General features: G+C 44.4%; 1 protein-coding gene across 4 annotated transcripts; it reads left to right on the top strand.

Moving 5' to 3' along the window:
* Positions 1 to 2622: 2622 nt before the first annotated feature.
* On the top strand, positions 2623 to 27002 carry vaspb (vasodilator stimulated phosphoprotein b). 4 transcript variants are annotated; one of them, XM_060074812.1, is made up of 14 exons: positions 2623 to 3086; positions 17371 to 17542; positions 19438 to 19618; positions 20223 to 20289; positions 21711 to 21823; positions 22190 to 22491; positions 22761 to 22903; positions 23098 to 23149; positions 23317 to 23344; positions 23658 to 23694; positions 23973 to 24029; positions 24856 to 24934; positions 25054 to 25111; positions 25212 to 27002. In XM_060074812.1, the coding sequence occupies exons 1-14, from the start codon at positions 3082 to 3084 to the stop codon at positions 25244 to 25246; spliced, it is 1329 nt and encodes a 442-aa protein (XP_059930795.1). In that variant the 5' UTR covers positions 2623 to 3081; the 3' UTR covers positions 25247 to 27002. The 4 variants fall into 4 exon arrangements, with proteins under 4 accessions (XP_059930795.1, XP_059930794.1, XP_059930797.1 ...); XM_060074811.1 differs by having other exon boundaries at positions 2624 to 3086; positions 22758 to 22903; XM_060074813.1 differs by lacking the exon at positions 2623 to 3086 and adding an exon at positions 14091 to 16905 and having other exon boundaries at positions 22758 to 22903.
* The last annotated feature ends 377 nt before the right edge of the window (positions 27003 to 27379 follow it).

The following is a 27379-nucleotide window of genomic DNA, read 5'->3' as shown; positions in this document are numbered from 1 at the left end:
AATACTATAAAAGTACTATAAAAAGTAAAATGCAATATTTTTTAAATTAACAAAATTACATTATCTCGTATGAACAGATAAATTAAAGATACACTCTAAATACACAGTATTTACATTATGGAGGATGTGTGCAATAGTGCAATTATTGTGTGAAGAGTGAGTCCAGGGGCATGAGTCTATGGGGAGTTTAAGGTTCTTCTCTCATCACAACAGGTTACGAATCTTGCAGCTGCGTTTGCACATTGTTGTATTTCTCCCAACAGGTATGGCAGTTTGTGAGCATCTGGAGTTTCTTTGAAGGCCTTGCATGCCTTTGTAATCCGTGGCAAGGGTGTATTCCTGATGTCTTCGTATGACTGGCAGGAAGTCAGGAAGTGCAGTTGTGTTCTGTCTCTAGTTGGTTGTGTGGGCAGTGGGAGCACAGTCTGTCTTCTCTTGGGAGTCCGGTCTGCCTGTGGCGCCCCTTCTCGATGGCCAGGCTGTGTTCGCTGAGTCTGTATCTGGTCAAGGATTTCCTCAGTTTTGGGTCGGTCACGGTGGTCAGGTATTCTGCCACGGTGTAGTCTCTGTTAAGGGACAAATAGCAGGCCAATTTACCCTGGTGGTCTCTTTCCAATGTGCCAAATACTTTTCCTTTTGTTTTCTTATAATTTGATTTTGCCTGATGTGTTGGGATGATGTTCCCAGGACAAGCTGGCACTTTTCTGGATGTAATTCTCTGTGGGTAAGAGCCTTGTTGTGGAGTGTGTTGCTGTCGCTTTCCTTAAGGTGGTTATGCAATTTTCGGGCTCGCTTCTGAATTACTAACGATTGGATATCGTCCTAATTCTGCTCTGCATGCATTATTTGGCGTCTTTCTTTGGACTTTTAGTATTGATTTGCAGAATTCAGCATGAAGAGTTTCAATTTGATGTTTGTCTCATTTTATCAAATATCTCTCTCTCTCTCTCTCTCTCTCTCTCTCTCTCTCTCTCTCTCTCTCTCTCTCTCTCTCTCTCTCTCATATATATTATATATCTTTTTAATGTAAAACAAAAAAGGTGTTGATATGATGACCATCAAAGTTCCATCACTGAGACGATTTAAATATTGAAAGAACAGCACAAAATAGCCTAGACACAGTTGCAAAAATATACCATAATTGAACAGGGATTGAAAATCTGTTTTTGTATAATACTCAAGGTAAAACAGACATCAATTAGCAAAACCTTACTCTTGCCAATACATTTTTAAAAGAGACTTGCACTGATGGACTGTCAGTAACCCTTATCTTATTTACCTTTCAACCAACAGAGGAACCAACATTTGTGAAGAAATCCGAATTAGGCAGTTAGCTTTAAAGAGGAACAAACCGATTTTTTCTATTTTATTATGGTTTTGAAAGTAATGCAATTGCATAACAAACCCACAAATTGCTCCATTTATCAGTGGTCTCTTGCTAATCCATCCCCGCTTTCATCAGTCTCAATACCAGTAGCCTATCAGTTATCCCTTTGCCAAACCGATTGCGGGCCTCATATTAATCAAAAGATTAACATGATTATGTTCCGAACCCCCCCCAAGGCCAAGATTAGCTATAGTTTGGGTTACCAGGATTTGCTTTTGGTAATTCTCTGTACTCCTTGTGTGCTTCAGTGAGAGCTGTTTTACTTACTTATCTGGCAAAGGCATATGCAAAAAGACAAGAACTTTGGAGAGAGAAATAGCAGTATTTGTTGTCTTTCGTATTTGACCTGAGTCAACAAATGAAGGTGTATTTGGATACAGAGGCGAACATTTGCATTTTTAAGGCCTTATTCTTTAGAAATGAATGTGTCTAAGTTGACATCCATTATAATTCTATGTTATTCATTGATTTTGCTAACCAGCCCGGTTTTGTATTTTTGACTTTTTAGGCAGGATTCCTTTAAATAATAATTATCTGCAAATCACTGCCATCTTTTCCCTCATGTGTTTAATATGAATATTAGTTGATCGATCAAAGATGGCTCCAATGTGCAACTGTAGTTTACGACAAAATAAATTCAGGGTGCAGCTTTAAAAACCTATAGCAGCTGCTCTAACTGGTCAACTGGGGTGTGTGTGTGTGTGTGTGTGTGTGTGTGTGTGTGTGTGTGTGTGTGTGTGTGTGTGTGTGTGTGTGTGTGTGTGTGTGTGTGTGTGTGTGTGTGTGTGTGTGTGTGTGTGCCTCTGTGAGACAGATTGGATGTCTGAATGTTTACACATACTATGAATATGTAATGGATTCCTTACATATTTTCAACTACTTCCCCCTATTTAGAAGAACAGCACTTCCAAGAATGACCCACACGACACATCGATGAAAGTCTACTTAAGTAGTCCACTTTGTATTAAATGACTTTAGACCCCTGCTTAGAAAAAGCCCCCTCTGTTACAACTGTTGAAGTGCAGAATTAAAAATAAATAGGCTAAATCCAAAAAATAATTATATTGCAATTGTATTGCATTGATCAAGGTTTTTCCGCCATTGATTTGATTACTACACACCATAAAAGACTACGAATAAAATTGAAGTGAATAATGATTTCAAACTTGGATGATAGAGGAGCCACCGCCAGGGCGAGTTGAAGCGCGCCTGAGGGCTTTGGATGAGGGAATATCTCGGGTAGGGCCAGACTCCAGTGAACTCACCCACAGCCTTGTGGCCGGGAGAACAGTCTGACGCACATTCACGCCATTGTGTCCGTGAAACCAGCAGATCAATTAGTGCCAATTAAAGAAGAAGTTGCGCTTTGGACGTGCGTTTTTTTTTTTCACTTTGTCTTGGAGCTCAGTGCTCGGTGGTGATATCAGACCAATGCGGGATAGTGATCGGAGTTGACGAGCCGCTCCACTACTGTATCCCCCCCCTCCCCCCCCTCTCCGCACAACCAGGAAATCCACCGCCGAGGTGTGCTCCTTCTTTATCCGGCTTGTAGCTCCCCCTCTACGGGTGTTAGATGTACATTGACGGGCTTTTGTCGGGTTCTTTACGTTATCCGGTTGCTTCTTAAACCCGGGCTTTTGATCTGAAGACACCCGGACTGCACCCGAGGAGAGGACCTCCACCCCGGCGGAACAATGAGGTGGGTAAAGCGGGTTGGACCGCCGCTCTCCACGGATTCATTGTGTGTTGTGTGTGCTACACTTTGTGTTCAGCCAGCTCCACAATAGTTCCCCCACGTATTACAGGCTCTTAACTTTTTTTCTTTTTTTTTTATGAACAATGCAGACAACCATATAAACTTAAATTAATCAAAAAAGATTGAATCGCTTGCTTTGAAACATGAGTCAATTTGGTTTGTGACCATGTTTCACACTGACTCCACACAGTGAAGCAGTCAAGCGCATGGCGATCGGGCTTTGCTACAAAAAACCCGCTGAAAACATCTTTGTAAACGGTGCTCTTTTATCCAGGCTTTGACGGTCACTAACCGACGTTGTTTGCGTAACAGCGTGTCCCGACACCTGACATGTAACTGTGTATCTCCTCGACCCATGTAAGTGTGTATCTCCTCCAACCATGTAAGTGTGTGTATCTCCTCCAATCATGCCCGGTGTTCCAAGTTCAGGCCATGGACCTAATAGGTTCAGACGGATCCAGAACCAATGCTCCTAGGTTAGCTACTGTCTCGATGACCACATAGTTTCCGTCTCCATGCTCACTTTGATGTTTACACATGACACATTTCTGCTGCGATCCCCGAGTATAGTTTTGGACCCTATGTGGTGGTGATTGTTTTCTCATTAGGTGCATATTAACGGTTGGAAGCCCACCAACCATGGTGGGAAAAGTTTTCAAGAGCCACACAACTAACAACGTGTAGGTCGGCTCCTTTTCCCCACTCTGGATATTGTCAGGGAGGGTCGGACCCGGAACAAAAGTTCTCTATGCAACACCCAAGTCGGCGAATTCCACATCCTGTCACAGCCTGTGCAGGTTACAATTACATGTTTTGAACCACCACTCCTCGCAACGTCTTTTTGTGGACATATATGTACTCTTTTCTATCCATGCGCTCCGTATTCATATTGCGACTCGATATAGTAGGCCTGCTACTTCACATTCAATTTCCAGTTTCTCTTATACAAATGACGATGGTTGGTGAGCCACCCGTGTAAGGAGTTCCTTATCCTAAAGCAATCTTACCACTTTCACCCCCAAAACAGTGTCAACGAGACAATGGTTGGTCCAAGGTTTGCGTGGTCTATTCACTGTGGCAAAAGCCACTGCAATGTGTTAGGAGGGCTGTTGGCCTATTTATTCAAGCCACATTCCTCAAACTAAATGCACATATGCAATGGTATATAGATGTATTTGTGTGCCCTAACATGGTATGTTCACAGAGTTGGTAGTTGGCATGGACAGTAGTTGCTTTAAATCAATTGATCTTCTGAGTTATACTGATTAACATATTCATCTTTATTTAATTCCTTTAGCCAAATCGTTCGACTGGTTCAGACCTTTTTATAAAAACAATTACAGAATGGCTTACTGTTGTCGTCAAGTTGGCACAAATCTTCGAGTTGAGAGGGGAGTTGATACCAGGCCATCCCATATAGTGTCTAAATTTAACATTACACTTAAGTTGATATAAATGCCTCCATGGCATAGGATCTCAACCAGCAACTCTATCCATGCAGTTCATGAGGCCATTTCGTGACATTGACCTATATACGTTTTATTTTATGTTATGTATTCTCCCCAAGCTTAGCTGCTGCATTGCAGAGCTGACCGCCTCTAATATAATTTTGAAATACTTTTGTGGAGGTCAGGGTTAAAAATCACAATCATCTCTTATTTTCTCTTGTTCAGTGAAACAGAAGGTATGCCATGTGAGTTAAGGCCTTTTTATGGTCCCACATTCCCGCAACGCAATGACCATGCAGACGCTTCGACGCAGTCGTGAACGTTTTTGGTTCTGCGTCGGGTTTCAGTAAGCGGACCAATCACAGCCCTTGCTTCTGCGTCGCCTTGATGGAAGGTTACGATTTTTGGGAGGCGCACGTCCGGCCCTTGCGGTGGACGCAAGGAGGGTCCGCAAGGACGTAAGGGGTCCGTAACCCCCTTGCATTGCGTGAATGTGGAACCATAAAGAGCCCTTTACGGTCAGGGCGGTGACTCCTGCCATGATGATCAGACTGTCAGCCTTCCTTTACAGTTTTTCTTGATTGTATACACAAAGGAAAATGGAACTATGAACGATATTCTGAAAAATTGAAGCTCTTGTATCAACTACAAGACTCCAGACTGCTAACTCTAAGCACAATTCCACTGTTTTCACACGTAGGCCTATAGAAATGTCTAAATCACATTTTTGCAAAAATCTCAAACATTTAGCACACTTGGTTCACCTGGAAACACTGGCCTTCAAAACGCAACAACTAATTACCAATAAGTCTAACTCACTTCTCACCCGTTCAAACTCAACTGGCAAAACACTTCAATCATGTGTCAGAGCATGAAAGAGGCCTCAGTTGATCTCTACTGTGTTGTAGATATGGTCCTCTGGCCTTCATCAGGATCGGACGTGGGATACAGATAAAAAAAATGTTTTTGTTGGCCTACGAAAAGCTTTCTATGCAGTCAGTTCAGATGAACATTTTCTGTATTACAGTGACAAATAAATATTTGCTTTGTTACCTTTTTGAACTTGTGCACTGTTTTCATCATTAGATCCGCTGAAAGACAGTCTTAACATTTTCTTACTGTAGTGTTTTTCATTTTACAGTAATCATTAGTGCAATTACTGTACTGTAATTTGCTAAAGCTATTTCTAAACAATTTTATACATTGGAATATGTAACATGGCCTCATGAAGCCAATACGTATGTAAATAGTATTTTGTTGGAAGTATTTTGAATTGATCACATCAGTGTTCAATTGATGCTCTCTAAGAGATATTAATTTGATAGCTCTGTTTACTGTTTGTTGGGAAAAAATCTGTTTTGAGAAGAATTTGTTGAGTTTTGACAAAATGATTAACTCTTCACAGGTTTGTGTTGAGAGTTTTGAGAAATTGAGCTATAGTTTCAGAAAAAGTGTTTAAACGATTGAGAAAAAATTTTATGTCTTTTAAAGGGCATTAAAGTTGGGGCTCTGGAACCCAAACACTAGGGCAGCAACTAAAGATGATCAGTCCATCAACCAAATGTTGTTTTAATTTAGTAATCATTTAGTCTGACATTTCATAAATGATAGTAAATGAATCACAAGTTATCGGTCCAAAGTGATTTCTTAAATGGGCTTGCTTTATTTGACAGGGGGCAAAGAAACCAACTCTTCCCTTATTTTATAACCGTCCATGAATCAAATATTTGATTTGAACTGCTACATGAAGGAGAAAATGTTGTTATTTTTAGTTTATCAATTGTATTTGACACATTGGTTGTTTGACTAATCATTTAGGCCACACATACATACACATACATACTAACAGGCAGCTAACATCTTCTATCGCACAAGTTAACCCTCCTTACTGACGCTGAGATCTCCTAAGTTCTCTGCAGGGTTGGGGTCAGGGAGATGCAGATAGCGGAAAGGGCCTTACTCTTTACTATCGATCCACCGTAAAAGCAAGAGCAACGTACCCGGTTCTGGTCTCCTTTGTTTGTCTCCATTCCCACTATCGTGTTCCAGAGCTGCCTGGCTTTAAGAGGGCAACAGCAAATCTATCATGGGCAGGAATGTGTCCCACCCTCTCATGTCCACCTTTGCATTAATCTCTGCTTTTTGTCCACACAGGCCGCAATTAGGGGGGGGGGGGGGGGGGGGGGGGGGGGTGTGTGTGTGTGTGTGTGTGTGTGTGTGTGTGTGTGTGTGTGTGTGGTTGGTCATCACATGGTTTTAGGCAGTAGATTTTTATGTTGGAATTCCATTCTATATTAAGTTTCATTTCATGCTTCTTTTGTTTTGGCATGTTTTTTTTAAATAAACATGAAGATTTGCCTGGACGGCAGCAATGTTACCCCTGGGTTTGTGTAGGAAAAGGTTAAACAATGCCTGTCTGTGTAGTGCAGGCAGTGCACTAGTTAAATGCATTTGCCTTGTTTTGCCACAACACCTAATCATGTCTAGTGCCCCTGCCCCTCGCTCCGTAACAATTCACCCCCTTTGGTCCTCCCACCTCACACGCATAATAAACAGGCCATTATGGCCACCGGCCCCCTGGATTAGGCGCTTTGCTACAGGAGTCGCTCAATGCACAAAACCTTCCATTGTCTACTTGAGGACAAATCAAGTTTCCTCAGTGGTAGCTATTGTGTCTATAGGCTCTTATGTTCTCTCTCGCCGTCTCCTTGAGATTATTTTGGCTCTCTTCTCCTTCCCTCAACATAACCTTTACCATGACCGGCGTGTTGTTGATAGCCTGAAACACCATAATCCCCTTAACTAGCCGTTCCACAAGCTTAACCTTTTTTTTTGGTTCTGAATGTTGCAGATGGAAGGACTAGATGGTTAACGGGAAGTGTAACAGGGCTTTGGTTGGACTCCCTGTGGCAATTGTATAATGTTCTATTATCCTGAGTGCTTTATGGAAATCAATGACAACATACAACACTGACATCATCACTGATAAAGTCTTTAGAGAAAATGCCTGGATCAACATATCCATCAATTTACAAAGTGGACTGCTGCTATAGCTGTAATCTCTACATGCTTTAATGTTTTTTGCATTTCATTTTTTGATAACTCTGTGTGTGGTAAGTGATGGGGATTCTGGGTGTTCTGTCTGGGAGGAGTAGGATAATGGTTGTCAGAGGAGATGCTAAGATGCTTTCATGGGGTAATATATGGTCAGCACTGGCCAATGCTAATGGCCAGAGATGCACATAAGACTGCAGTGGAGTTCCCCTCTATAATGGAGCATAATGGATGCCTCTTTGTGTATGACTGGTTCCATAATGTCAGCCATCTTAAACCACTCTATCTCATGTTTCCTGACCTTGGCTCTACCCATTTGGTCAGCAACGATGATGGGAGCTGATAAAGCATGCCTGCTTTCGACGGGGGTGGGGGGGGGGTTAAAAGTTCTGGTGGTGGAGAAAAAGGGGTTATGTCTGACAAAATTAAGTATTGGATGTTGGATGTTTTCTATATCGCACAGGGTTTTTGATCTGGAAGTCACTCCACAGGGGGGACAAAAGAGCAGAAAATAGCTTTTCAGCTGTGGCATGTTTGGTTATGTCAGAATTATTTCCTGCATGGCAGACATTATTGTGCCATAGCGTTGTTGGCCCTTTGTTTTTCACACTTGGAAATTTGTCCCCCACTCTGTTTTGACTGTTGTGGGTTAATTTTTGTGAACTCTACATTTTAATAGGGTTCACTGGACCGACAGTGTCAACAATGGAGAATGATCTGTTTTCTTTTGTTACATGTGCCTCTCATGTCTTCACTACACTCATGACGTGTTGCTCTGTTATGGATGAGCAAGCTCTACAGAGCAGGAGCCCAGGATCCACTTTCAGTCTCTCCCGGGACTCCGGTCTACGACGCATACCATTTCCAGTAATAACGGACCGTGTGCAAGTCAGGACGGTGGAGTGGGAGTCTCTCTGTGTCCGGACAGAATTTTCTCCTCAAGAGTCGTCCTCTTCCCCGGCCCTAGAGAGGGAGGATGTGCTCCAACCTGTAAAAGGAATTGAACTCGGCAAGGCGGAGAAAGGTGATTTGGCGGATTCCAAATAAGGGCATGAAGTGTGGCAGCCTCTCTCTCCCTCCCCCTTCACCAACCCCTCACTCCCGCCTTACGACTTAAGAAGCAGGAAGCATTCTGCTGGGCGCTTCCTTAAAGCGGTCCAGCACAATCCAGAAGGAGCTCTCCCTCGCTCTGCCACACGGCCCATTCAACGTGGAGGAGGATGTGCTGTGATGTCAGGGGATCCAAGCGAGTAATGAGTCAGTGCACAAAGAATGTGTAGAGGGTGGGGGCAGGGATCTGGAGAGAAGGTTTTGAGCTTAATGAAAAGTATGGCCAGAATTGAGAGGGCTCAAACCATCTTTTATTTTTCTCTCTGTCTCTATTGTGATGGGGAGCATTGTGAAAGAGAGCTGAGGGATGGCCAAGATGCCTAGCATACCTCTCTGTGTGGCTGCTTTGGGGAGGCACAAGGCATTAGCCCGCAGCGTGTGGGTGCTTGGCTGCATTTGTGTGACTGTGCGTTTTTTTCAAGTTAGACTTAAAGAGTCCATGGTGAACTTGCTAAGCTTCTTTATTTGCTTCCTTACATATGAATCATAATTAACGGTGAGTAGCCCAGCTCTGTTACATACAGAAAACACTTGGAGGCTTTTCTCCAGGTTATAAGGCCCATTTTTGACCAACCAAATTTGGCTCACGTTAAACGGTTGGGTTTTCCTTACCACATGTTACTTTTCGGGGCTTCCATACAAGGACAGTCTTGACTTGAACCTGAACCTGAATCATGTCTTGTTTTTCCATCAAATAGCTTGACACGGCTGTGACTACAATGCAGCTATGTTGACTGAGAGTCAACACATCATGTTTCCAAATACCCAATTAGCACCAATTAAAATCCAAGGTATAGGTGGAGATATAAAACATGTAATGCCATGCCTGTGTCGTGTAGGCCAAAGGCTCCACATAACTGAAAGCTGTGGTCAGGGCTTGGTCCTGGGGGCGGGAGGTCCACAATGTTCTCCCTGAGGTCTGGGCTGACATTAGTGGTCTACTGTATGCTAGTCTACAACCTGAGGTCAAACCCTTGGCCACCAACTGTGACCCTGTACTGTATTTGTTGGGTTGAACGCATGTTTGTATTTGTTGGGTTGAACGATGTTCAAGATTTTTCTCTAACTAGTGTTGTGGGCCAGTTATATAATCTACATAGTTCTATATAACAGTCCGGCACAGGAACCAACTGGCAAAAGATTGGCTCTTAGGTGAGATAATATTATTGTGGTTTTTGGTTCAGCATAAATTTGAGAGTCAAGTTTGTCTGGCCTCATGAGACCTCATGAAATCCACATTTGTGTTTTGCAATGAAAATCAGCCTAGCCTTGTCTGGGCAGCAATTGATTTCCAAATATGGACATGGCCTAACGTTGTTCAAAACTTCAAAACATTGTTCAAATAGCCAATCAGAATGATCGTTTTCTCTTAGCCGTTGCCGAACCCAGTTAGAAGTAAAGCAAAAACATGTTATCTGAAAAGAACAAACGTCAAATGCCACCCCCATGCGGTCCTAGCATTGAAATGACTTTGAATGGCATCAAGGCCAGACCCATCTGTCGGAAGAAACGGAATGTGAACTGGGAGGTCGTGAAGGTCTCAGCAGGACGGTCGCGGACTCCTTTACAAAGACAGAAGGTCAAGGATCACACACGGGGCAACAGGGAAAGATTGCACCATGGGATGATGTATTCACACCAGAGTACCGTACTTCCAATGTGGTTTTCATGCTTTCGTCTAGACACTTAAGTTCCGCGCATGTACTGCTGAGTACTTTACTGTGCTTGTGATGTCATGTTACTCTTCTTGCTTGAAGGTCTTGAACATTCCCTAGCTGGAAATCACATTGGTGTACAGAGTAATGAAGGAATCAGGAACATCTCAATTTGAACTTTCTCATGTGCTTGGCCATGGCTTCTGTATTGAAACTCAACAGTAGCAAAGTGTCACTGTCCTTTCCGAGTTGTTCATGCGTTGGTGTGGGGTCACGCGAGGCCAGTTGACGCCGGCCCGCCAATGGTGTACAAGTTGAACCCTTGTGGATGCCTTGTTTGGGCCAGCTCAGCATGTTCTGTCTCCTTACATGCTGAAGATGCAACCATATGATCGGGTGTTGGGTGCTTCAGTGTGATACATTTGTGAGCCATATGGAATGCAAATAGTACTTCTTTTTTTTTTATCAGGCCCTGAAAGGGGAAGGATTTCTGCTGGACTAGTCACAAAGAAGGCGGTGTGAAAAGTTGTTTTTTATGGTCCCCTCCTGCTTATACCCCCACCCAAACAGCCACTTGAGTGTTAATTGGACATTTTAGCAATAGGCCATCAAGATATTCCGTTAATGCGCCATTATTGTTATTTTCAGATGTTTAGCATCTACTTTTGGTTTTTGGTCTGTCTATGTTTTATAATGGTGTCTTGTAAGCCCTTGTGGGCTGGGCATGCTAATGTATGACACAATAATATAAAAAAAAAAATCATTCAAATTCATTAGAAGGCCTCCTGAGGTTTGCAAGGCAACCAAATGGTGACCCCTTTTCCGCCAACACATTATTCCTATCTCGTCTTCGCCTTACTGAGTCATCCATGACTAAGTCTCATGGATAAACTGCTGCAGTGAATAATGTGGTTCTGTATTTAGAAGGGCTGACTACGTTGTTAGTCTTTCATAGTCTAGCAGTAGCACTTCTGTACCAAAGGAGACTCACTCTAACACTTTTTCTGGCCATAAGCCTGTTAGTCAACTAACTGCACATTCATTATTTTTTGAAGGGACAAAGGTGTTCCTTAAGTTGAGTCATCAGAGTTAAAGTAAGTTCTGTGTCAGTTTATTGAGATTTCGAGACAGAAAAAGGCTTTTGAAGTGTTTTTTTGTGAGTCCTGGAATGGAACAGTAAGTAGTGGCGTAGGAGGAATGTGGAGGCTCTTGCAGTGTCTTAGGTTGCTCACTCCCTCACACAGCCCAGTGGACCCTCTCTGCTTTGTCTTAGGTGGCTCACTCCCTCACACAGCCCAGTGGACCATCTCTGCTTAAGCCCAGCTAGGAGCCTGTGATGTTCCTCATTAATTCCCCCCAGGAGGATTCTTATTAAAGGAATGCTTGGTTGATGGGCACGGTGGCTGCACGTACACCTCACTACTATATTCATTATATGAATGATACACGCATAACCTTCTCTACTCAATTGTGATGTGTTGAATGAAGACCCTGTCTCTCTTATGTCTCACTTGAAGCTTTTGTCCACGGTCGTTCAATCTATGTTTTGTAGGGGAATGATGGGTGAGTGGCTAGGGGATTAGAAGGAAAGGTTGGCATCCTTGAGATGCCTAACCCCAACCGTTGCCTTGTATCTGGAATCAAATGTTCTTCAAGATTAAAGCTTCTACAAAATAAACCATCATCCCTTTGGGACCTGACCGGAGTGCGCCAGGGTAAGCCCTGGTGTGTCAGCCAGGAATGCCCACAGTGTTTGTTTTCGGAGGCACTGGCCCTGGTGAGGAAGACACAACAGTAGCAAAACAGTGCAGGGGGTAGGGCCAGGTGAACGGAGGAGGAGAACATGAGAGAGAGAACGCAAACAGGAGGGGAGAAAAAGAGGGCCACCGGGCCTGACTGTTCTTGTCAGCGTATTATGGGAAATCTCTAAAAGCAAAGCCTTATACAGACATTTCACAGTGAGCCTGTGGCCCAGCTGCACACTGCATTTTCCTGTTAACCCTTCCCCGACCAAGTAATTGTGGCACGATCAGAATCCCATTTAGGCTGAAATATGAGAAGGTTAAGATACACAAGTGACTGTTTTTTCTTTCTGTGTGTTGCAGCTGTGTATTTCCTGTCTGCAAGCATTGATTTTCTGAAGCCTGTCACTTTCTATGGTTATGATTACAACACCACGCCATTGTGACAACTTCCTACCAGGGCTGTGAAATTAATCTAATTCTGATCGTTATTCTGATTTTTTTTTGGTCAAACGATCTCCAAACTAATATAACTTAGTTTAAATATTTTCTTTCTTTTTTTTAACTCAAAAATAATAATAATAATAATCGTGATTTCAATTATGACCAAAATAATCGTGATTATGATTTTTTTTTTTCTTAATCGAGCAGCTCTACTTCCCACATCCAGTTGTCATGTTGCCTGTTGCGATGATTCCTGCTGCTGGTTTAGGAAGGAAATGTAAATCTTATACTTTGATCTCTATCAAATTCCTTAAGGCACAAAATCCCTGAGAGTGGCGGCCAGTGACCTATATGTGCTCGCCCATTAAAAACCCTCTTAAGTCAACTAGTCGCTTAGTTAGCCTGGCACAACAAGCCACCACAGTGTGCGCCCTAGCCTAGCGGACAGTATCTGTCTGTAGCCGCAAGCAGGGCCAGGAATAGCATGTTAACGACCACAGCTTGTGGCAGTCTGTTGCAGTGCTAATACTCTGCCCTCTTTCCCCTCCCCCCCTACCATAGCTCAGACAGTTTGCTCAACATTTGGTAGGCGTCATGTGTTGGCATTCGGCAGGTTGCGAGAGTGGTGACGGGTGCGCAGTTTTTTTTCCGTCTCGGTGTCTGCAGTCCTTCCATAATTCAAGCCCTCTAGCTGGAGACAAGGACTCTCCAGTGAGGGGGGGGGGCTCCCAGGACCAGGTTCCCCTCTCATTAAAAATGCAGCCATTTTCCCAGACACTCTCTCTTCGTCCCCTCAGACTTCCCATAACCCCCCCACCCCCTCCGAGCCAACCGCACGCTCAGTGCAGGTATTGGTACCTGTTCACCAACATGACTATGTGCTCTTGGTGTCCGCATAATCACACAACATGCGTCTATTGATTTAATGTTGTTCGCTTTTTACAATGTCATGAAATGACATCTAACAATTAATCGTAGTGGGGTACCCTTTTTAATGAGAGAATTGAGAAAAAAATAAGCATAATCTTTTGAGTGTGTTCTGTCCTGTTCCATAACATCTGTGTGAGGGAGAGATAAGGATGTAAAACTGAGAAATGTATGTCATGGTTAAGGCAACGGCATCCTACGTTAGATGGTAGGAAGTGGGTTGTGGCTTTGCCGCTGTGTCACAGGAAGTAGCAGATTGTGTCACAGGCAGGACAGATGGGGGGGTGTGTGTGTGTGTGTGTGGCGGGTTATGGATTAGGTTGAGTGTAGTGGAAAGAGCACAGCCTGAGTGAAAGAGATGTAACTGAATGGCAAGGGGACATTTGGACTCTTTCTCATGCACTTTCTTTCGGTCTCTCTATTTTCCAAGTCCAACCTTTGGCTACAAATTAACATCCTCATCTTTTGTCTGTCTGCTTTTCTTCATTCAGCTCTCTTTAAGGTTAATGTGTGTGTGTGTGTGTGTGTGTGTGTGTGTGTGTGTGTGTGTGTGTGTGTGTGTGTGTGTGTGTGTGTGTGTGTGTGTGTGTGTGTGTGTGTGTGTGTGTGTGTGTTGGCACAACAGTACGGCATGACTGCCAATGGCTCTGAGGGTTGTGACCAGCCAGGGCTACCCCAGGCTAGCTTTAGGTCGCTGTTCCACATTCACTACAGCAGCCACAGTAGACATGCAGCAGGGAGTTGTGACTTAATGACTCCAACAGGAGTTGCGTCAGTTTGCAAGTAAAGGTTGATCGGGCCTGTCTGGGTCGACAGACAGGATGAGTTTGTTAAAGTGATTGAAATCTCTTGCTCAAATCAATAATTTCCTTTCTCTTTATCAAACTCCATTATCTCCTTCCTCTGATTTCGATTTTGTAAATCCACAATTTCTCCATTTCCTTTATGGTCAATCATATTCAAATAACAGATTCCTCTTTCATGTGTTATTTCTTTGTTCCTAATTTTTCATGATCCCGCCATTGCTTAATGCATCACTTAGTTATTTTTGTCCTCATGCCGTGGAATCACAGGGCCTCGATTTGTAAATGGATACTTTATATTTACCGTTGTGTGATGGAAAGAAAGCTGAAAGCTATATTTTATTAATAAAGCTGTATTGTTTCACATCATTTATTGTGCTAGTGGCTAGCCTGTATCATGTTAAAATCCTATAGCAGAGGCATCTGATGCTAAAACATTTTTAAATATCATGCTGGTTAATTTGAAAGTAAAGCACAAAGGTGTATTTTTTCAGTTTTTTGGCCAGGAATCTATAAAATCAATAAAATCTATAGATAATGCATAGATTTTGCATTTTATAAATGTTTAACAGTATTCTTTGTCGCCGTGTCCATTTCCCTCTGAAACAAAAAAGGGAATATCATCGCTATAACGATCAAAGGCAAGCATTCAAACCGCTATCTGCTGTACGCTGTGCTGATCGTTTCCCTGTGTCCGTTTACTGATGTGTTACTCTCTGCAGACTACAAACAAGTTCTACCAAAGCTTTGGGATTGTTTGGTGACTGCTACTTGACCCAGATATGGCGCTCAGCTGTGCGTATTAGCATGCCCAGGCCCATTCAGAGGCAGTGTATTGTGACAGTGTGATGGGTCCCACCAGATGAGGCCAGGCCTGTCTGGAAACACTGGCTGCAATCTCCCACCATAGCTTGTTGACACAAGTCAATGGAGAATGTAGCCTAGCTTAGATTCTGTAGCGACCGCTCAGCTTTAGGTCCCTCTTATTACTTCTGTAGACTGTAGGGAATACAATTTAAGTCCATTTTAAATAAACAAGTATGCCTGTGAAATAAATATATATGCCAGTGTGAAATAAATCCTGAATTAAATATACAGTCACTATAGTTCAATAAATAAAATAAATAAATGCGTATTTCTCAGAAGGACCTCTTTTATTTATATTATTTCATTTCATAATTCCATATTTATTTCCATCCGTTATATCCGAATAAGTGGGGCGTGGTCATCTCAGATCAAAGCTACAGCACCAGAACAGCACTGACCACTTGATAAGGCTCATAGTAGGTTGTTGTAATGCACCTGGCCTCACCGTCCATGGGACAAACCCTGCCAAATATAAGCTTCACTGATTCTCGTGTGGTGTTGCAGGGCTCAAGTCATGAGTTTTTGCCGACCCTCGTCGAGTCGGGAGTGCAAAGATGTTTTTGAAATTGCTTGATATCGGGCCAGACTCACGAAGTGTGTGATTGCGTAGAGTGGACCATCAGAAGGAACGGTCTTCATGTGTGTAGAACGTGCACCTCGCATGTTCCCAATCGCCTAGTGTGGACCACCGGCCCGACGGCATGCAAGAATGCTCAGCAGGCCCGGTTGTGTAGTATGTACTGCTGAAGTTTGCCCCGACTTTAAAAGTTGCTTAGTTGACAGGAGCCACCCTCCATTACACAAGGAGAAGAAGAGTGCATGACTGCTCTGCTACTCTATCTATTCATGAGTGGTACAGTTAGGTCTATCTATGAGAAGAACACCCCATGTAGCCTTCCTTCCATCTGCTAGAAATGTTGCAGCTTTGTTTATACTCAGAGCTAATGTATATTGAGGGATTCAGTGCTGTTTTCATTTGTGCCCCACTCATTTGTGTATAATAGATTGAAAAAGAAAGAGCTGGGCTAATAAATGTGGCATTATGAAATAACAGTCCCCTGAAATAACTAAACATGGCATTATGAGTACTGTGAGTACCTGATAAAATATTAATAAATAATTTTTTTAATATATTTATCTATTCGTTTATTTGATATTGACTTGACTTGCTTCCCTACTTCCCCTCCTGCTCCCCCTCTTTTCACACCAACTGAGTACAAACGTTCTCCTCATACCTTTCCGTTAATTATCACTTGTTTGCATAAGTTATTTATTTTTTACCTTTTGGGCCACCACCCTTCTATTCTTTGTCCCTTATCTCACCTTGTGTCACTATAGCAACCAGTACACTGGTAAAGTGGCTAGATTCGACTTTGCCGCCTTGTCTACACTTTGATCTAAGCAGAGTGTGCTAAGAGTGTAAGTTTTGACTGTTTGTAATGGTAAGTCTATTTATGTTATGCACAGAGCAGTATTTAAAATGTATAGTATGCTATTGAATTCAAGAAATCATTCATTTTTTTCCACCAAATAAATTTTGAATGGTTCATCACATTTGTCAAATGTTCAAGATTTTTTTTTTTTGCCATTTTATCCGACACCAACACTAACACTATTATTTCTGCATAAAATGGGAATCGAGGTATACCGGAATTGGAAGTGGTTGAGTTGCTGTGGTCCGGAAAACAATTACTCATCAACGTCGACGACGCGTGAGCAATGAAACGTGCAAACAATGAATACTGATTCAACAAAGAAGTACCACACGTACCATTAAGCAAAGTTGGCTAGAATAGAAACCCACATTTTGTCAAGAAAGCAGTGCTGCGCCATGCCTCATCTTCTCCCAACAGGGCAGTTTTTTAGAGTCCCGGCAATGCTCTGTTGTTTAAGTGCACAGTGTCCCCCCCCACACACACACACAGTTACCCCCCCCCATAAACACACAGTTTCCGCACACACGGTGCCCACACACACAGTCCGTACACAAGGACAGTCAACACACAGATTTGGCGTTGATAGTCTATAGCGTCACATCTTCAGAGGCGCGTTAGCCCCGTCAAATCGGCGTATGAACCCTGCGAATGTCCGAGACAACTTACATTTTTTGTCAGCTCCTGGCGGTGAAGATAAATTAGGTGTAACACTCTGTTTTTTCCTCCCCCGGGACTCCGCAGTGAGTCGAGTATCTGCCAGGCTCGGGCCACGGTGATGATCTACGACGATGGCAACAAGAAGTGGCTGCCGGCGGGCACCGGGCCACAGGCCTTCAGCAGGGTGCAGATCTACCACAACCCCACCAACAATGCCTTCAGGGTGGTGGGGCGCAAGATGCAGGCGGACCAACAGGTAGACGCACTCAAACTCACTGAGCATTTGATTATGGGGGGGGGGGGGGGGGTGATGTGTGAGGGAAGGGTCGGCTAACTGTCTGAGGAGCCGCTGGTAAAGGAACTGTAAACTGTGATTTCACAGTTGCGAGTTTGACAGCTCCTTGTTCGTCCTGAGGTGCATACCCATGCGGTTTCCTGTCGGGTAGCAAAACATGTGAAGAAGTGAGGCCGTTGCTCACTTCCTCATGCGGTGTAGGTGGATGCGTTGGTTGCTATTTCGTGTGCAAGAGATTTAGGTTTTAGATCTGCAATGATGCACAGCTATGAGCACATACACCTACTGTTGGATCATTAAAAACTGCTTTTTTAACGTAAGCGGTTGCAACATGGACATTCTGTTGTCGCATCACTCAGGAAAATCCCCAGTTGTAAAACATATCTGCAGGAAGGAGGGACGTGGTACGAACGGTCATTAAACCTCAGGCTACTTCCTCAATTCAGCCAGCACTCGATTGGGACCAGCGACTCTGTGATTTTGTCCTGGTGCACAGCTTGAGATGTGGGGCGTGGTCTGGGCAGGGCTGCTGACCGTTGTGCATCTTCTCACATTTATCAATGGAGCACAGATGGCGTCGCCCACATTATATTGTCCTGGTTTTCTGGGATAACAGTAATCAAACGCATGGAGTGGACTGTGCCCCACTCCTTATCGTGACGCCGTCTCCAGTGATGGCAGTATCCTGGATAGTGGTTAGTGTCTGTTGCCCTGTGCTCTTATAATCCATGCTGTTTGTGGCTGAGAACTCCGTCTGGTGGTGGCGCTGTGGGATCTCTCTCTTGAAGCAGCCTCCTCCTCCTTACAACACGCAGACCTCCCAAGTGTTCCCCAGAGACGGACCCTAAAATGGGCCGTATTTCCTGAGTGATAGCTGGCCAACCCAACCATTTCCTGTGACACTTTAGGGCCATGGATCCCAGCACCCGTCTGACTGACTGACTGACTGACTGACTGACTGACTGACTGACTGACTGACTGACTGACTGACTGACCAAGATTCCTCGTCTGTCTTCACCATGTGTGAAGGTGTCCACATGTCTAACTAGGGTGTCCCATTCATCTATTGGTTATCGGTCTGAAAGTTTATTATTCAGGCATGGGCCAGCTCCAGTACCTGGACTTTCCCTGGTAAAAAAGGCCTCATTAGCAGCCAGAAGAGATTTTACTGGACGGATTATGTATGATCTTGTGTGTGTATATGCAACTCGGGATCACCAGGGAAATGTGTATCGTTGAAAGTTGGACATCATTTATACTATAGGATTGGCAAACTGCCAATATTTGTTTTAAATACAGGCTATGTTGATGAGGTATATTTCTGAGCATGTGTCAAATGGACGTTTTGGACCTCAACCAATCGGTTCTCTCACCTATTGCCTGACCATAGCTTACATGTGTGTCTATGTGTGCGCTTGTCTCCCTGTCTGTGTGTGTTTGTTTCGGATATTCACCCAAACAAGCTCCCCACTCACGTCTCCGCTCCTGTTTTCTGCGCTCCTCTGTTCTGTGGAATTCAGTGACTGTAAAACAAACACAGAAGTGGCGTGTCAGCACATTCAGGTCCAGCCTCCCTCCCCACTCCCTCCTGTCTCACAGGGTGCATGCCCCCTGCTGGGGGCACTGTAAACCTAATCACCAAGGCGTTCTTTGCTCCTTACCTATTTTTTGGTTATAACCATCTCTCTTTTTTGTTGTTGTTGCGCGCGCGTGTGTTGTTGTACATTGAGAACTAATCGTTTCAATAGCATGTAGAAAAACACCAATTGTATATGAACTGGTTGTTTCTGGAGGCTTCTCTCCTGGAGCCCCGGCCGCTAAACGTGTCCCGCCATTGTTCTCTCCCGTCCCGTCAGGTGGTCATCAACTGTCCAATCGTGAAGGGTCTGAAGTACAACCAGGCCACGCCCAACTTCCACCAGTGGCGTGACGCGCGGCAGGTCTGGGGGCTGAACTTTGGCAGCAAGGAGGACGCCACGCTGTTCGCCAACGGCATGAGTCACGCGCTGGAGGTGCTCGGCTCCATGGCAGACGCAGGTAGCCAATCAGAGAAGCTGTGTGTTCCCTTCAGCCATTGGGGCTGTTGTCACGCAGGCCCATATGGTCTGACCCATGCCCGGCACCTCCTGTTCAGTGGAGTGTCTCTTTAAACGCATGATTTGAATTTGCTTAATGCCATTTATGTACCAAAAGGTCTATTTACATTATATACAATACGTTTATGGTGGTGCAATCTGTGTACTGGGCCAGTTCACAGATTGCACCACCATAAACGTATTGTAAATCGGTGTTCTTGCGGAGGACACAGATTCAACCACAATTAAAAAATATTGTCGTCTCTGCGGGTGTTTATCAGCCAGAACTACAGGTTGCTTTGCAATTATTGCATTGTTTTGCATTGTCATTAATTTGTTATTCACTGAAGATCCTTCCATGAAAATGTTTGTTATTGCTGAGGAGTTCCGCCCATAGGCTAAATCACAATGCTACTAGCGATGCTTGAACTACGATATTTTTACACACTACAATGTGTTCATGCTCATGATGGGGCCATTTCCTGCGGGGACTGCACTGTAAGCCATGTCATCAGCCTTCTGAAGATGTAAATAAAAGAGGGTTTTTCATTGTTCCTCTTCCCCAGGTTACGCCACCCTCCCCCGCCCAGTGTCCAATGGCCCGTCCCCAGAGGAGCTGGAGCAGCAGAGGAGGTACCAGGAGTGGGCCGGGGCACCCAGTGATTACTGCTGGGCTAATTGAATTGTTTCAGACTGACCACTGTGTGTGCACAGATCAGATCAGTCACTTGATACCGACATTAGCCAACCGGAAACGTCGGTTCACTTGAGAATGTCCCTGTGGTTCAGTATTTGGTTACTCTCTAATCTCCAGAATTCTATAATATCCGTAACATTTATGAGCTCTAATTCAATGATAAACTCGGGCTCAAGATGTCCAACATTCACAGTGGGTCTCTATCAACTGTCCACATGGGGCTTTCATTACTATGCAGCCTAGCCTAGTGGCGTGCTTTATTACTCAGCATAACTGGTGGCAAATGCAATGCAGCTATGTGTGCGTTCAGCGGTTGCTCACGGATTGAGACCTCAGAACTAGCGAAGTCTCCGTTGACTTGCCTAACGAGCAACACGCAGTAAGGTGTCTTTCTGTTGGCACCGTTTCACTAATATCTCACACGCACGGAAGGGCGGATTGGAGCGCATTAGCCTCACACTGCTTAACCCGAAGTCCTGCTCTTCAAGGCAAAGGTTCCAGAGAGCCGAGTGAACATCTCTCCTGTCTGAACCCTCCCTGGTTCTGCCATTATCACCCGTCATATTCCCATGTTTCAGCACATTTACTTTCATTTAGTCTTTCATCAGTCGGGCTGAGTCTTTCCATCCCACGTCGAGGCTGAGGGATTGACCTTTTTAATCCCATTTAAGTGGTAATGTATGTGGTAACCTGCCCGGTGAAAGAGGCCTCGTAATATGCTGAAAGTGGCAACTGTTGGATTAACAGCTGCCCCAAACGGTGAAGGCGTAGGGCGACCTACCGAAATTCAACTCTCCCAGGACTATGAGGCTGTAGCTGTGTATGAATGGCACATGCGCTTGCTTTATTTTTGCACTGAGGTGTATTCTGCGCATGCACACCAAAACTGCAATGAAACCGAACCGTTCCAGTTCTGGAACTCGCTTGAGTCTGTTTAATGAGGAACCTTCCATCCATTTCCCACATTCTCCTACTCAGCCCCGTGTGCCCCTGTTTAGGAAAGTGTTATGAAACTATTGCCATCTGCTCTAGTGTAGTCGTCTACCAGGGAGTTACAAATACATTTAGGGTCGGCTTTAAAAGGATATTGCTCTTACCTGGCCTTCACCTTTTTTATTTTCTCATTCCAAGTGGGAAGCCACAGGTTTTTGTATTACCCGTACATTCTTACATCCTTGTTTATTAGTTATAATGTTTTGACACTCATTCTCCATTACTGTGGGTCTGTGTGTGTCACAAATGACTTATCATCTGTCTGTTATGTTCCGTTGTCAGTGTCTTATTTTGCTAGCTTTGCAATGTCAAAACAAGTGCCTGTGTCTGAGCGGGGTTGGTATCTCCTGCCCTGTGTGCGCAGAGCCGAGCAGCAGAAGCTGGAACAGCTGGAGAGGGAGCGCCAGGAGAAGGAGAGGAATGAGAGAGAGAGGCTGGAAAGGGAGAGGATGGAGAGAGAGAGACAAGCTGCTGCAGGTCAGTCAAAGTCTGGCCCGCCTGGCTCCATCAGAATCGCTCGATGCCTTCTTCCCTCGTCCATGCCTTGCCACCGAGGATGTCAACGTCCAGTCGTCCAATTTATTCATCTTTAAATTAAACTGCCTGATTTAAATTCTCAACAAAAGTCCATGAACCCCTTTAAATATGCACGTCGTGATTTACGTCGCTCTCTTCTTACCTGTGATATAATTATTAACAACTGTCAGGTGGCTTTTTTATTGATATCCAAATACTTACGGTAGGCTAGATGTTGTAAACTATGCAAACGGTCCTCCGCCCGGCTGGTTAACGGTTATCGATGGACCCTTCCTTACGTCTCTCGTTATGTTTCATGTTTTACAGTTTCCATTCCCCCAGCTCCCCCTATGGGCGCGGGGGCTCCCCCGCCGCCACCACCGCCCCCTCCTCCTCCACCCCCCGGCCCGCCTCCTCCCCCCTCTGGGGGCGGCGGCCCTCCCCCCTCTGGTGGCGGGATCCCTCCCCCTCCTGGACCACCACCTCCACAACTCGGGGCAGGTGCCCCGCCCCCGCCGCCGTTGCCCTCCGGTGGGCTGGGAGGGGATAGCGGAGGAGGAGGAGGAGGAGGGGGGTTAGGAGGCCTGGCAGGGGCACTGGCAGCAGCTAAACTCCGGAAAGCATCCAAGGTGAGTACACAAGGGGCGTACTCCGATAGAAAATGGAATGATAACTATTGGATATAGGATCATCTGTCTCTTATGCCACACATATGCATTTGAACACACACGGAACATCGCACACTGATGTTGTATGATCACACAATGTCCTGTGTGTCTTCACACAGGACACGTGTCCTGTGCCATCTCCCTCTCTCCCTCTCTCTCTCTCTCTCTCTCTCTCTCTCTCGCCCCCTGCTTCTCCTCCTTCCTGATGTGTTGTGTGCTGCCCTCAGCAGGAGGATGCAGGGGCTGCTCTGGGGAGGACCGACTCCAGCCGCAGCTCTAACTCTTCCAGTGGAGGTGGAGGGGGAGGGGGTGGAGGTGGAGGAGGCGGAGGCGGAGGTCTGATGGGGGAGATGAGTGCCATACTGGCACGGAGGTGAGTGGGGTCACTATTTGAAGACACGCAAAACAGAAACCTGTATTCAGTTTTTATTTAATGTTTTTTTTGGTGAGGCTTCGACCCATTGGGATGTGTTTCATAATGAGTACAGGTTGTTGTGTTCACTACATTACATGGTCTACAAATTTATGGTCATTGCCAATGGATTGTAATTGGATATTTCTTTCCAGGAGAAAAGCTGCAGACACTGGAGAGAAGGTGCCTGCAAAGACACAGGATAATGTAAGCATATTGTTTGGTTTTTCAATTAAAAAGCGGAAATTGCTTTGTATGTATGATGTCCTGGTGCTGCAACATGACAGTGATCCCAGAATAGGAGATTTATAAAAATATACCAAACCTGGTTCATTGTTGAAAGGGCATTTTCTGGTTTTCTTTTCCACCTCTAGGATGATTCTGAGTCTGCCAGCCAGAACGGTAAGGCCCATCCACCTGTTTCCATACAATAAAAAAGTTGTGTATCATCTTATCCTAGCTATCTGTGTTGTATACGGGGAATGGATTAATTTAGCAATTGTTAGTGCTTGTCACTTGGATCTATGAAAATCCTTACTGTACCGACAGCGATATATTGTTTCTCCTTCTTCTGACAAATGTACTTATTGTAAGTCGCTTTGGATGAAAGGGTCTGCTAAATTACATAAATGTAAATATACAATAAGCTCATCCCATCTATCATCGTTCCGTCACATTATTCAACACTCATGTTCTTGTGCACTGTGCTCCACAGACACTCGTAAACCGTGGGAGAAGTCGTCGATGAGCAGGTAATTCAAGAGGAGTGTGTTTTCCTGTCCCCATGCTCCATTAACCCGCCTTCCTGCCCTTTCTTGACCACCTCTTCGTCCAAGATAGAGGGGTCCCCTTTGTGTTTGTAGTACACGTGTGTCTGTGTTTGCAAGTGGTCATTGTGTGACATTGTGCGATCCGTTCACACGAGCGCATTGCGTGGCTCACGTGCGCTCGGCGTTTCCATTCTAAGTGGAGAGTGTGTGTGTGTCTGTGTGTGTGCGCGCGCGCGTGTGTGTGTCTGTCTCACTAACAGGATAAACTCCGTCTCCAAGAACATGGACTCCACTTCCTCATTGCCCCAGGGTTCCAGGTATAAAAGCTGTCCCATTCTCCGGTGCTTTCAGTCAACAGCCCCCCCCCCCCCCCCCCCCCCCCCCCCCCTCTCTACCCGCCCCTCCCTCCCATCTCATTCAGGTCATCACAGCTTCTCTTCTGAACAGTGTCTGGGTCTGTGTGTTGAAGCAGGTTCTGATCGAAAATGTTCATGGCATAGAACAGCTACCTAGGAGGGTGTACTACAGTTGACAAAAGCTAAAATATTATAGGTATCGATTGAATTCAACTTAAATCTGTTATCGGGGATACATGGACAATGGCTTGCATACTTGGTACCTCTGAGCACTAGCATGTGTAGTCTTGGGCTTTGGGTTTTATTTTCCTCAAAATAACTTTTGGTTGGTCCGATTTCTCCACATTTATGTATACATTTATACTTCCAGGCAAGGGGTGAGTAGCAAATGCACTTCTGTCCTCGCAAGGAAGAGCATGCATTAACTTTTCAATGTAAATATTATTGACTTCATTAAGAGCTATACACTGCTTGATACGTATCAATGACAAGCAATGTAGTGCTTTGAAATGCAACCACACAGATGATCTGCATCGATTATTGTCTTAAAGCGCCTCCATACTACACACAAATGGAGGAGGATGGTCAACCTTTGTTGGGTCTGCATTTTTCTCCTGTGTTCCCTGAAACCTCTGATTCCGGTTCCTGTTTCTTCACTCTGGTGGCGCCATAGCAACGGATGGCGGGGGACTTCATCGTGGCTGGCCATGCTCGTCGCTTTCCATGCTTTAGTTTGCGTGTGTGTATGTGTGTATATATTTGTATTAAGTACACATTTGTCTTGCAGGGTGAAGACTGGGGGCGGTGCTGGTAATGGTAATGATGCCGGAGGAGGCGACGACACAGATCTTGAGAAAATGAAACAGGTACATTATTGATCGCTCACGAGCGACTGAACATCTTGAGTAACACCTCATCTAGAGCTACAGCTTCTACTGTGCACCGAGGAAAACCCCACCATTTCCAAATGTTCTTCCCTCTCCAGGAAATCCTAGATGAGGTGAGGAAGGAGCTACAAAAAGTCAAGGAGGAGATCATTGGAGGTGACTTACTTTACAGATATTACATTAAGAAACATCGTTGGGTATTATTAATGATTGATTACGAGTGCTTTTTTCTTTTTTTTCTTTTCATTTTCCGCAGCCTTTGTTCAGGAGCTTCAGAAGAGAAGCACATGAGGATCAGAGGATTGAGTTTGGATACGGACCTGCATGGGTTCTTCCTCACTGCCCCCTCCTGCTCAGCCCAGGGATTTATAGTCCTCTCTATCTCTAGCCTCTCAATCTAATCTATGTCACTCTATCTCACACACACACACACACACACACACACACACACACACACACACACACACACACACACACACTAGGCAATGCCTACTGTCTCTTACACATGCACATGTAAGCACGCTTGCTTAATATGTCCCACCGTACATATTCACTTTATCAAAAGAAAAAAATATAAAGAAAAATGAACAGACCACAGGGAATCCTTTTCACATCCTATATGCCATCAGGGACTTTGATGATCTTAAACCATTGCTGTTGTAGCCATGACCCCAACTTTCATCAACTCATTGAATGCGCCCATGTCCATGTCCCTCCTGATCATTCCTTCCATTAAGACCACCTCTGAGCACAGTATGTCTTCCCCGTCCCCTCTGTGTGGTCCATCAACCATGTCCCCCCCCCTCCCCCGACCGATCGCTTTCTTCCGCCTCGACCTCGAAACACGGCAGTTATAAACACACAGGGTGATTTTCAGTATCACGCTGGTCTTCAGGCCACGCCAGTTATCCACAGGGTGATCTACAGTATTCGGGGACATCATCATCACCGTCATTCACTTTGGTTACTGTCCTGTATCGTGAGATATTGGCATGCAGGGATTTCTAAGCAATCAACTTTTTTCTCTTCAAATCTTTTTTTTCTATTCCCTCTCTGGTGACACACTTTTCTTCATCCTCAAGACACTGCCTATACAGAGAGCTTGGTTCAACACCCTCCCCAACCCCCCACCCCAAAATATCACACAACAACCAAACAAAAAGGAGTTTTGCCTTGATGGCAGACTGAAAAAGGAAGGACATGGCGTTGGAGAACAGGGAATTCAGAGAACCTTTTACGTTGAGCGCTCTGGGCTGCCACGATGCATGCGGGTCTAAAGGCACATCGACAAGTGCTCGGTTCCAGCCCCCACGTCCGATGGATTTTAAAGCTCCCAAAACACTGGCCATTGGCATTTAAACACAGCTCCAGCCTACCACACCACAAGACGGAGGAATCACATGGCGGAGAGGAGAAGCAAAGGGAATGGGATTACTACAAACACGACACCCAGAGTGCTGTGGAAGAGGGTCGCGTGTTGTCGTTTGTGACAGAGCAGTGGGTATTGTAAGTTGGAAATGGTTTGGAAAGTCGGTTTTCTTTGCGTTGCACTTGTTTCAGAGAAAGTGTGTCAGCGTGCTATACTGAATTGACACATGAGCTTTGCCCTCCCACTCAGAGAGAATCGGTTGGCCAGTGCAGTTCCCCTAAACTGTGCTTCTTGTACAATGATTTCTTTTCTTTTTTTTGAATTCTGGGTATGTTTTCTAACTTTAAAACATGAAATAAAATTGGCCATGACAAGGTCAATTAATTTGGCCAAGTCCAACTGCCTTGAGAATAAATATATAAATATATATATAAGGAAAATATATATTTGTTTTGAGGGAAATTGTTATCAAAAAATTAAATGCTGTTTCTATTTTAATTGATGACTGGTGAATGGGTTTTTTGATGATTGTTTTCTTAAGAAATGTTTTGGGTTTACTATTGTTTCTTTTTTTCTATAGAGTATAGACTTTTTACACTTGAAATATAAAGACAACAGCTTAGAGACACTGGATTAGAAATGCCTTTATAGTCAAATACAGCTGCTTCTTGAAATGCATTATTGTTGAGTCTTTCTTTCAATTTGAAAAATGTATTTCTAATCGAATAGAGAAAATGATCATCAGGAACTGCATGCAGGATCCTGCCAGGACTTCTACACCTCAACAGGCCAATGGAGTTGATTTTTCTCCAGTCGATGGTATGGAAGACCTGTGACCAAATAATACAATTAAATCTTGCATTATTTGTTCCAAAATAATGAGTTGTATTCATTGTAATCAAATACATATTATTTGGGCCTGTTATTCCTACCTGCACCAACACTACTTTGTTCCCGAGCAATAGCCAGCCTATCCCACCACTTACTACATCATTCGATTTCCAACCCATGTTTAAAAATAGATATATTCAAGTATTGTAAGTTTAATGATCCAT

This window comes from Gadus macrocephalus, chromosome 16, assembly GCF_031168955.1.
Source record: "Gadus macrocephalus chromosome 16, ASM3116895v1".
Classification (NCBI taxonomy): domain Eukaryota; kingdom Metazoa; phylum Chordata; class Actinopteri; order Gadiformes; family Gadidae; genus Gadus; species Gadus macrocephalus.
Note: the sequence above shows the minus strand (reverse complement) of the source record. Positions and strands in the feature narration are given on the sequence as shown.